Source organism: Panthera uncia, assembly GCF_023721935.1.
Source record: "Panthera uncia isolate 11264 chromosome B3 unlocalized genomic scaffold, Puncia_PCG_1.0 HiC_scaffold_1, whole genome shotgun sequence".
NCBI classification, from domain to species: domain Eukaryota; kingdom Metazoa; phylum Chordata; class Mammalia; order Carnivora; family Felidae; genus Panthera; species Panthera uncia.
The window spans coordinates 74,944,555-74,955,619 of record NW_026057582.1 but is presented as its reverse complement, the minus strand read 5'-3'; the positions used below and the strand labels follow the sequence as shown (position 1 = coordinate 74,955,619).

The window sequence follows — 11,065 nt, the reverse complement described above, 5'->3', positions numbered from 1 at the left end:
GAGTTCATTGCAAAATATACAAGAAGAAAAATCTCAATCTACTTAGTTTCTTAATTCAGAGAGAAATCATTTGAATAGCAAAGAATGTAAGTGTGGGTATTTGTATAAATTTACAGAGTGAGAGAGACAGAGTTGAGGTATATAATCAGAAAACTTATTCTGTCACCTAAAGATGGTAAGAACAAGATAAAATTTATGGCAATTCCTCTAATTTGTAATACCAGATAAGATGATGACTGGAGAAAAACTGCAAATCAATCATTCTTCTGAAACTTTAAAATATGAGGTAAATATTTTAATATTTTGTAAATTTTCATATTAAGTTTATTGGATGAAGCATGAATTTTGACAGACACATCTTATAGGAAAAAACATAAATAAATTTAGTCCAAATTAAATAAGAATTATTTCATAAACAAAAAATAAGTCCAATTCTGTTAACATGGTTTGTTTACTGTTAGAAAATACCAGAAAGAAGAAAATGAGTACTCTGATATTTCAGACATAACAGTAGTTTACAGAGTAAGATACACTAACCTGGCTTTTATTATAGGCTATTTATTTATCATAAGGATTATCTGGGAGACTTTCAGAAATGCACATGTCGAGTCCTTAGTTTTTGCATTGCTGATATTACCTCCTTATTTCTTAAGGTGTAAATCATGGGGTTTAAAAGAGGGGTGAAAACAGTATAAAATATGGAGAGAACCTTATCCACTGGGAGACTGCTAAAAGGCCAGGCATAAATGAAGATGCAGGGACCAAAGAAGAGGGTCACCACAGTGATGTGGGCAGTCAGGGTGGCCCTCGCCTTGGCCATGCGTGCTGAGGAGTGCCGTCTCACACTAGCCAGGATGACTGTGTAGGAGATCAGCAAGAGCACAAAGGAGGTCATGGCCATTAGACCACTGTCTGAAAGCATCAGTACCTCAAAAGTAAAGGTATTGGTGCAGGCAAGTTTGATAACCAGGGGAAGGTCACAGAAAAAACTGTCCACTTTATTGGGGCCACAGAATGGAAGGTTTACTGTGAAGGCCAACTGACTTATTGAGTGCAGAACCCCAGTAAGCCAGGAGCCCACCACAAGGATTGTGCACTTGCGTGCACTCATGATGGTCACATAGTACAGGGGTCGACATATGGCTACATATCTATCATAGGCCATGGCAACAAGGAGCATCATTTCACCACCAGCAAAAACATGCGGAAAAAATATTTGGGTCATGCATCCCTCAAAAGAGATGGTCTTGTGCTCCATAAGGAAGTCAATAATCATTTTGGGGGTGGCAAATGTGGATAGACACACATCAATGAAGGAGAGGTTACTGAGCAGAAAGTACATGGGTGTGTGTAGTGCAGGTTCAGAGATGACTGTGAGCATGATGAGGAGGTTCCCCAGCACAATGGATAAATAGAAAAGTGTAAAAAATGCAAAATAGAAAAGTTGTAGCTCTCGAGAACCTGAAAGACTATGCAATATAAATTCAGTCACTCCCGATTTATTTCCTTGGTCCATGATTTCAAACTTTTGAGATGGGATCAGAAACATTCCTGTAAAGTGAAATGGAAAAAAAACATCATAGTATTGTGGCAGTGAATGAGCAAAGTCAAGCCTGGTATCCCATTCCCCTCAGCATATAGATCCTTATAAGCACACAAATAAATGTTACATGCAGTCATTTTGTAATGACTCTGTAACCGTGGCTTTCATCTCTGAATCCCAGCATGATAATCATGTTTTAAAAACACAACTTTAGGTGCCTGCGGGGCTCAGTCAGTTGAGCATCTGGCTCTTGATTTCAGCTCAGGTCATGAACTCACAGTTTGTGATAGTGAACACCATGTCTGGCTCTATACTGACAGCATGGAGCTTGCTTGGGATGCTGTCTCTCCCCCTCTTTCTCTCTCAAAAAAATAAACATTAAAAAAATTAAAACATAAGTTTACATATCACTTCCACAACTAACGGCATACTGATAATAGTGTCATCCCTTCCATAACTTCCATCTCATTTTAAATCACTCCATATAAGTAATCTTTACTTATTTCTGGTTTCTTCCTCCTATTTGTATTTTTGAAAAAATAATATGTGCTATGTTGGTGGGAATGCAAATTGGTGCAGCCGCTCTGGAAAGCAGTGTGGAGGTTCCTCAGAAAATTAAAAATAGACCTACCCTATGACCCAGCAATAGCACTGCTAGGAATTTACCCAAGGGATACAGGAGTACTGATGCATAGGGGCACTTGTACCCCAATGTTTATAGCAGCACTCTCAACAATAGCCAAATTATGGAAAGAGCCTAAATGTCCATCAACTGATGAATGGATAAAGAAATTATGGTTTATATACACAATGGAATACTACGTGGCAATGAGAAAAAATGAAATATGGCCTTTTGTAGCAACGTGGATGGAACTGGAGAGTGTGATGCTAAGTGAAATAAGCCATACAGAGAAAGACAGATACCATATGGTTTCACTCTTATGTGGATCCTGAGAAACTTAACAGAAACCCGTGGGGGAGGGGAAGAAAAAAAAAAAAAGAGGTTAGAGTGGGAGAGAGCCAAAGCATAAGAGACTGTTAAAAACTGAGAACAAACTGAGGGTTGATGGGGGGTGGGAGGGAGGGGAGGGTGGGTGATGGGTATTGAGGAGGGCACCTTTTGGGATGAGCACTGGGTGTTGTATGAAACCAATTTGACAATAAATTTCATATATTTAAAAAAAAAAAGGTTCTCTCTTAAACAACAACAAAAAAAATATGTGCTAAATAAAAAATAAATAAATAAAATTCTTGATAAATAGGAAACTTAAGGTCTGAGTCACACTGACAGGTTTCGAATGGTATTTCCTATAATTCCTAGCAGTGTGACCTTGGGGAAGTTAATTAAACTTTCTGTGCTTCAGTTTTTCCTTCTGTAAGTTGGGAGAAATAATAGTATATGCCTCAAAGGACTATTGTCATTATTAAGAGCATTAGAATAGATGAAATATTCAGGACAGCACGTGGCCCATAACATCAATAGATGTTAGGTACTATGCCTTTGTTCCATCAATGATGAAAATATTTGCAGGAATAAATTAACATAGTACCTAAATTATTAAGTATGTATTCGTCCTACTTAAGACAATAGCTCCTTCATGCATTTTAATGGTGTCTATTTACATTTAAGCATGTTACTATTTGACTTAATAATATATTTTTATTTTTTTAATTAGTTCCTAATTTAGATTCTGTGTAAATGCATAATGGCTCTTTTCTACCCAGTGACCCTGAATTTCTGTGACTTTAACATGTGATCTTCAGTCAGCATTAAGTACAAAAAAATTCCCATGTTTACTGATATTATCAATCTATATCTTCTCTAACAATTTATGTAAAAAGGTGTTATGATTCTCAAAGAAATTCTATTTTATTCATTCTTTGATCTTTTTCTACAGTCCCTCACTCATAGATGATGTTCAATAATATTTGTTGATCCAAATATACAAAAACTAAAATTTTTGGTTTCATATCAGCCAAAAGAAAATGGCTTTTATTTTCTTCTACATGCTAATTATCCCTGTATAGTTTGTAGGAAACAAACAAACAAAAAAAAATTCTCTTTTAGAGGCTCTGATTCTTTTCTTTGAAAAATAGCTCTATGTTGATAACTTAGGAAGTTTTATTTAAGTATTAAAATTAATTTACAAAGATGACTCTGAAGAAACTAAACAGGATGCATATTGAAGAATAACTGAATGCCACAACATAAGAAAACTTACCTTTAGATAGGTAGCGGCCCTGAGTTTTTCGCTGAACTCCTCTAACAGCAATAGTTATGACCATGTATATTACCTGTAAATTATATGTACATATCACCACAATAATATATACATTATAAACTATAATTGAAATTAAAGAATATTTCATAAATGTAGAGAACTCTAAATGTTGTTTTCTTATACTCAAGCAGCTTACTTGCTTGGGAATGTACACCCTAGTTTAGATTCTACTAATTAAGAAAAGTAGGTGGCTCTTTTTCTGGAGTGAAATTTCTCAAAAGCCTATCTTGTGAAATGTAGACCATTAACTCATTACACGTGGCACTCCATTTCTGGAAGAGAAGCCAGGAAGCCTTTGCAGGGCACAAAGAAGCTTTCTCACCTTAGGCAAAATAATCAAGATGATAGAGTCTGTCTTTAGTTTGTCTGTCTCTACTTAACCTTTGTCAACCCAGTGTTCTCTCTCCTTCTTACTACTCCATCTTTTTTTTTTTTTTTTAATTTAAACTTTATCTTAAGGGGGGTGCCTGGGTGGCTCAGTCAGTTAAGTGACCGACTTCGGCTCAGGTCATGATCTCATGATCCAGAAGTTCCAGCCCCGCTTTGGGCTTTGTGCTGACAGCTTGGAGCCTGGAGCCTGCTTCGGATTCTGTGTCTCCCTCTCTCTCTGACCCTCCCCGTTCATGCTCTGTCTCTCTCTGTCTCAAAAATAAATAAATTATAGAAAAAAATTTTTTTAATTTAAACTTTATCTTAAAAATACAAGGTCAGGGGCGCCTGGGTGGCTCAGTCGGTTAAGCGGCCGACTTCGGCTCAGGTCATGATCTCGCGGTCCCTGAGTTTGAGCCCCGCGTCAGGCTCTGTGCTGACAGCTCAGAGCCTGGAGCCTGTTTCAGATTCTGTGTCTCCCTCTCTCTGACCCTCCCCCGTTCATGCTCTGTCTCTCTCTGTCTCAAAAATAAATAAACATTAAAAAAAAATAAATACAAGGTCATCGTGTTCCTTTGTCCACACACCTAGTGAAACCTGCAGTAGATGAGATAAATGTCTAAACTTCTGTTTCTTTTTCTGGAATTAAGGAAAAGTACTATAGGGGTCTGAAACTCATTTGCAAAAATCACCTGTATGGACATCTCTTGTTACTGTCTTATATATATAAAAACTTTTAAAGACCTACTGTAAAGTACTAAAAGTGGTTATCTCTGGGTAAGAGAGTATAATAGTTTTTATTCTTTATCCATTTATGTATTTGCTGAGTTTTTCTTTCCTGCAATAGGCATATAATCTTTTTAACCTGAAAAAACAGCAAAGCTCTTTTTAATTTACAAGTTTCAGTTTTTTAATTTAGGAAAATCAAGTAATAAGATGAAATAAAATTACCTTTCATGAGAACACATAAAGATAATAACCATTAATTTAAATATATATCCCTAGGGGCACCTGGGTGGCTCAGTCAGTTAAGGGCCTAACTGGGTCAGGTCCTGATCTCATGGTTTGTGCCTTTGAGCCCCACCCAGTGGGCTTTGTGCTGACAGCTCAGAGCCTAGAGCCTGTTTTGGATTCTGTGTCTCCCTCTCTCTTTCTGCCCCTCTCCTGCTTGTGCTCTGTCTCTCTCAAAAAATAAATATTAATATATATTATCCCTATATATACAGTACATATTCTTTTATAACCTACCACTAACAATATATCATAAATATTTCCCCATGTCAATACAGTACTTTTATACCAGTTTTTTTAATGTACTTGTGGTGTTTTTATTTTATGGAATTTTTCAATTTTCCCTGTTATTAACGTGTAATAACCTTGCTTTTATTTAGCTAAACTTACAATTATACATAACTATTTGTTTAGGAACTCAGAAATTTTTGACTTATTGTACCAAAATTTACACCACTAAAATGATCTGTAAGAATATTTATTTTTCACCTCATTCTTTATTGAATTGGTCATTTGTGTGTGCGTGTGTGTGTGTGTGTGTGTGTGTATCATGATTTTGGCTCAGGTCATGATCTCAGAGTTCATAGATGGAGCATCCCATCAGGGCTTTGCACTGAGGGGGACCTACTTGGGGTTTTCCCTCTCTCTCTCTCTCTCTCTCCCCCCCTCCCTCCCTCCCCTGTGCACACACACGTGTGCTCTCTCTCTTCAAAAACAAAACTTAAAAAAAAGTTTTTATATAATCAATTAGATTCATTATTTTTAAAATTTATTAAAAGGCATATTACTTAATTCAGTATTTAAACAAAACATTTAAACATTAAGCAAAAGCATATTTAAGTAGTTAGGAGTTAAAGTTCGAAAGGTTTCATCTTCCAATGCTGCCTATTATTGGAAAGGGGAGTGCCAGTGTTGGGTGGGGTGGTTGTAAAGGATGACATTTTTATGGAAATCAAAGCCTTATATTAAAGAAAATTAAATTCTGTCCTATAAATTACAGCTATCAATAAAGAGTTGAAGGAAGGTAAGGAATGGGTTTTCTCAGCATGCTTCTCAATTTGAAATTTCTGTCTCAGCTAGCTCGTCAGTTTTCCTAATACCAGGGTAAGGAGCCTTATAAATAAGCTAATCTCTTTTGCATATTCCTTGCAATTGGAAATATACTGCTCCTAACCTTAATCTCTTAAAATAAGCCAAGGCTTACTATAAATATTTTCCACAGAAATATGAAAATCCCAAAGATTTTGTTGATCTGAGGATACTCTAAGACCCTGTAGGCCTAGAAATGATTACATAAGAATCCATCTAATATAGAGAGCTTTAAACACCAGAAAAATTATTATATGTTATTAATTCAGGTGAAATTTTATAAATGATAAGGAATACAGGCATATTTTCGTATAAATAGAATTCTTGGATCACTCAGTCCTGTAATTTGCAAGACACACAGTGCTCAGACTATATAACTAGCAACCAGACCAAATCTTAATCCAAATCTCTGCCTTTAACTATTTACTTTTGAGTAATTCCATTAATTCTGTACCCTATAAACTTAAAAAAGCATGTGCCCTTCCGCCCCAAAATTATTATAGGGTAGATTAAAGGTAAAAGAACAAACAGGGGTGCCTGGGTGGCTCAGTCAGTTAAGCGTCTGACTTAGACTCAGGTCAGGATCTCATGGTTTCTGAGTTCGAGCCCTGTGTCAGGCTCTGTGCTGACAGCTCAGAGCCTGGAGCCTGCTTAGAAATCTGTGTGTCCCTCTCCCCCCCCCCCCCCCCCCCCCCTGCTTGTGCTCTCTCTCTCTCTCTCTCAAAAATAAACATTAAAAAAAAAATCTTTGAAGTGAAAAAAACTCCATAAGAGACAAACTACAAGTCACATACAATAAAGAAAATGGGCTCTCCAACTTTTCCTAATGAAAGTGAGCTAGAGATTTTTATGTATGTTACTCTTTCTGAGCACATATTACGGATACTTTACTCACTAGCTGAGTCACCAAAGCCAGTACACAAATACTATAAGATCCGTAAAATAATAGAGACTGAAGTAATCATTGTAGTTCACATTCAACTAAGAATGGTTCAGTGCACACAGTGTTTATAAATTGCCCATCAATAGTTTTTAATTAGAAGAACCAATGATGCCATTAAAATAACTGAAATAACTAAATATAATCATTTTTTTTTATTTCACTGATTTTTCCACGTCGAAAACCTTTTTTGGTTTCATCCAGTTAGAAATGATGTGTGTGTATGTGTGTATGTATGTACACATATATGTATGTATGTATAATACTTGATTCAGTCATTTCCAAAGCACAAGGTCTAAAAAAATCTAGAAGTTATTAAATACAGAATAAAATTGGATTATTATATGTACCCTATAATTTTTGGATGAGATAATTAGCTTCCATTTCTTGTGTGCTTATGTGCTAAGAATTCTATAAGAATGTAGACAAAAATATAGACATATACAGAAGTACAAAGTATATATATATATATATATATATATCCTACTAGATTATGCACACATATATAATCTTCAGCAAAAAATGCATATATATATACATATTATATGTACATATAAAACCTAGAATGCACACAATAACCCTTCAAGTATATTCTATCATTATATTACCAAATCTCAAGTTAAATAATAATGCAAGCATGTAACAAGGCCAAAATTTTCATTGTAAAAATTGTATGCTAAGCATTCTAATAATGGTATGTTGGCATAACTATTTGCATGGAAATCAGTGCAACAACTAAAAAACTATATGTGTGTCTATATGTGTAAAGAAGCAAGTGAATTTAAGCAAATATATTGACCATTAACTGTGTCACTACACTAGGTGCCATATAATCAGAAGTAAGCTTAAAGATAACAGTCACTGAGTGTGCAGAAGAGGGTCTGAAGTTTAGTTCCATGCGGAAAAATGAACTCAATCAGAGCATTAAGAGGGAGCTCAAACATGCATATACAAAGTCAATCTCATTCCTATAATTAGAGTATTATATTAAAATAGTTCATTTACAGAGACCTATTTGAAGTGGCAGAAGTATTAAAACTTACATGAATCAACATGCAGTCGCCATACAGACTCACTAAGAGAGGTTGGAATTTGTTTACTGTTTTTATTTCAGAAGTGTCACATGTATAACCTGAGGTGTCATGACGATATGAGAAATGTTATTTTCATATGGTTTGCAATAATCCTTGTGCTTTACACATTTTATTTAAAAGGAAGTAAGGGTGACCATGTATTTCTCAATGATGCATAATTTTGTCCCACTGGGACCATTGTTAACAAGCACTTTTATATTAGAGACCAGTAAATATTATTTCTATCTAGGGATTCACATTACTGAAAAATCATGTTCCCAATTTATCTACACATTAGTTACTTTAATGCCTTACTATAACTGATATAGCATTCGTTTTCTGTGAAAATATATCCAAAGGCAAGGTTCTGAGTGTTTTAATTAGACTGTTCTTATAAAGTAACTCATTCTCTCTGCAGGTTCAATTCTGTCCCAATCACTAATATTAGCACTTTTGTGGAATACCTATTGTTTTAGGCCTCATTCTAATACTGTAAAGATAGGCATAGCAAAATATTACAATATTGCAAAACTACAAATCACTTAGGCCAAATAGAATATGTCATTTTTGTCTGTATTCCCCAATTAAATTTAATTCAGAAATTTATAAAAATTGAATACTACATGCAAAACTGCAAATAAGATTTCAAAACGTAAGACAAAGCGCTTATCTGTAAGTAGCTTGCAAATGTGAAGGGCAATTAAAATAAACAATGTAACATAAAATTCAAATAGAAGACCATATGTATTATAAATATATGTATATATGTACGTGCATAAATTTAAAATATTTTTTTAATTTTTTTAAATGTTTAATTTTGAGAGAGACAGAGACAGAATGCGAGTGGGTTAGGGGCAGAGAGAGAGGGAGACACAGAATCCAAAGCAGGCTCAAGGCTCCGAGCCGTCAGTACAGAGCCCGATGTGGGGCTCGAACTCACAGAGCTATGAGATCATGACCTGAGCCGAAGTCAGGCGCTCAACCGACTGAGCCACCCAGGCACCCCACATTTAAAATATATTTATAAATATATGTACAATATACATTTATAATGTTTTAAATATATGTATATGTGTACACACATATTATGATATATAGTATGTTTATAAATATATATGTATAATGCATATATACACTTTAAAATATGTGGAACATCAGGAGAGATTATATTTTGTTGGAAAGTTCAGAAAAGATAAAAGTGAAAATAAGGAAAAGAAGCTGGAGGAAAAGGATGAGGTAAATACAAAAGAGACAGAAGAAGACAAAAATGTATATTTGCAAAGGACCTTAAATGAGACATAAATGTTGTGAAAGGCAGAGATGGTGATGGAAGATTCCATGACACATACAGACAAATATAAAGGCATGAGTAAAGAAAATTATAAGTAATCTAAGAACAGATGCTCTAGATTGGCTAGAGTATAGCATATGTCAGAGTTTTATTGGACCATATTTTAGAGTATCTTAAATACAGTTCTTAGGATTTTGTAATTGTTGGAAAATGGAATGCTACTCACCTTTTCAGTGCAGGGGAATATGCTTTAGGAATATGTATCTGGCAGGGGTTGGGGAATTAACTAAAGCATATAAAACGCTAGAGGTGAGTACTTCAAAACTGTCTTGTATGCCTACTGAAGTTGAGAATGGGTATAGATGAAGAAGGAAAAAGGAAATAAAAATTTTGGGGATTGGATATTCAGACTTAATTGTCTGCAAGCAAGTATCAAGAGGGAAAGAAATCAGAATAAAAAAAAAAAAAACAGGAAGTACCAGAGGGATCTCTAGTCCAGGGCATTTCAAACTTTGATTCATGGAACCCTGGAGGTATTGTGCAAGTGGCCCAATGTATTCCTAAAGGGAAGTGAAGGTTCCAGATCTCCCTCTAATCTACCTTTGTAAGACCAGGTTTACGATTATCTGTTGACATAGTAAGCTCCTATAGTTTCACATTTTAACAAAAAGTTTGTCAGTGCTTATTTTCATTTTGGCTGAGAAAAAAATTAAGTAGGTACCTTCTGCACATGAGGAAATGAAATTCAAGGAAGTTGAACTGTAGAACAGATCTGAGGGTAAAAACTATGTCTCCTAACTGAAAGTCCAACCCTTTCCACCACAGTGGACAAATTAGTTCAACCAGTAGCAGTATTGGAAAAAGGGTGCCCCTTGCAGTAGGAATATTTTGTAGACTTTTAGATACTCAGTAGCTGCTTATAAATCACTTTGAGGAGGGGACATTTTTGCTTAGAACTTTTCTATACGTTTGGGAAATAAATTAGCGTTTTTATTTAGAACCTTTCTGTGGAATGTGAGTAAAAACATAGCTTTTACTTTCACTATGTTTATGCAGAGAGTGTTTTTTGGCCTTAATAGCAGTAAAGCCTATTGATTAAACAATATTTATTGAATGCCTACCATGTACCAGGAAATTTTCCAAGCTTGATGGATATAGCAGTGAATAAAACAAAACACCTGCCCTCAATGAAGCTTTTATCAGGTAGTTGGGAGAAGCAGACAGTGAACAAAATAAATAAGTATACAATATACCTTGTCAGATGATAGTAAATGCTCTGGAGCAAAATATAAAGCAAGGAAGCATGATAGATACTGTTGAAGGTATTGGAGCTGTGGATGTAGTTGTTAGAGAAGACTTCACTGAAAGGATTCGTTTAAGAAAAGACATGAAGGAAGTGAAGAAGTAAGACATGCAGATATCAAAAGGAAGAGCATTTCTTCCAGGAGGGATATCAAATGCAAAGAG

At 35.2% G+C, this 11,065-nt stretch overlaps 1 protein-coding gene across 1 annotated transcript; it reads right to left on the bottom strand.

Moving 5' to 3' along the window:
• Positions 1–506: 506 nt before the first annotated feature.
• Positions 507–1,537, bottom strand: LOC125909790 (olfactory receptor 4K15-like). Its single transcript, XM_049613255.1, has one exon. The coding sequence runs from the start codon at positions 1,514–1,516 to the stop codon at positions 590–592; it is 927 nt and encodes a 308-aa protein (XP_049469212.1). The 5' UTR covers positions 1,517–1,537; the 3' UTR covers positions 507–589.
• Positions 1,538–11,065: the final 9,528 nt, after the last annotated feature.

What these genes read in the sequence shown, in the direction of transcription:
- LOC125909790 (XM_049613255.1), bottom strand. Translation starts at nt 1,516, where the DNA reads ATGGACCAAGGAAATAAATCGGGAGTGACTGAATTTATATTGCATAGT.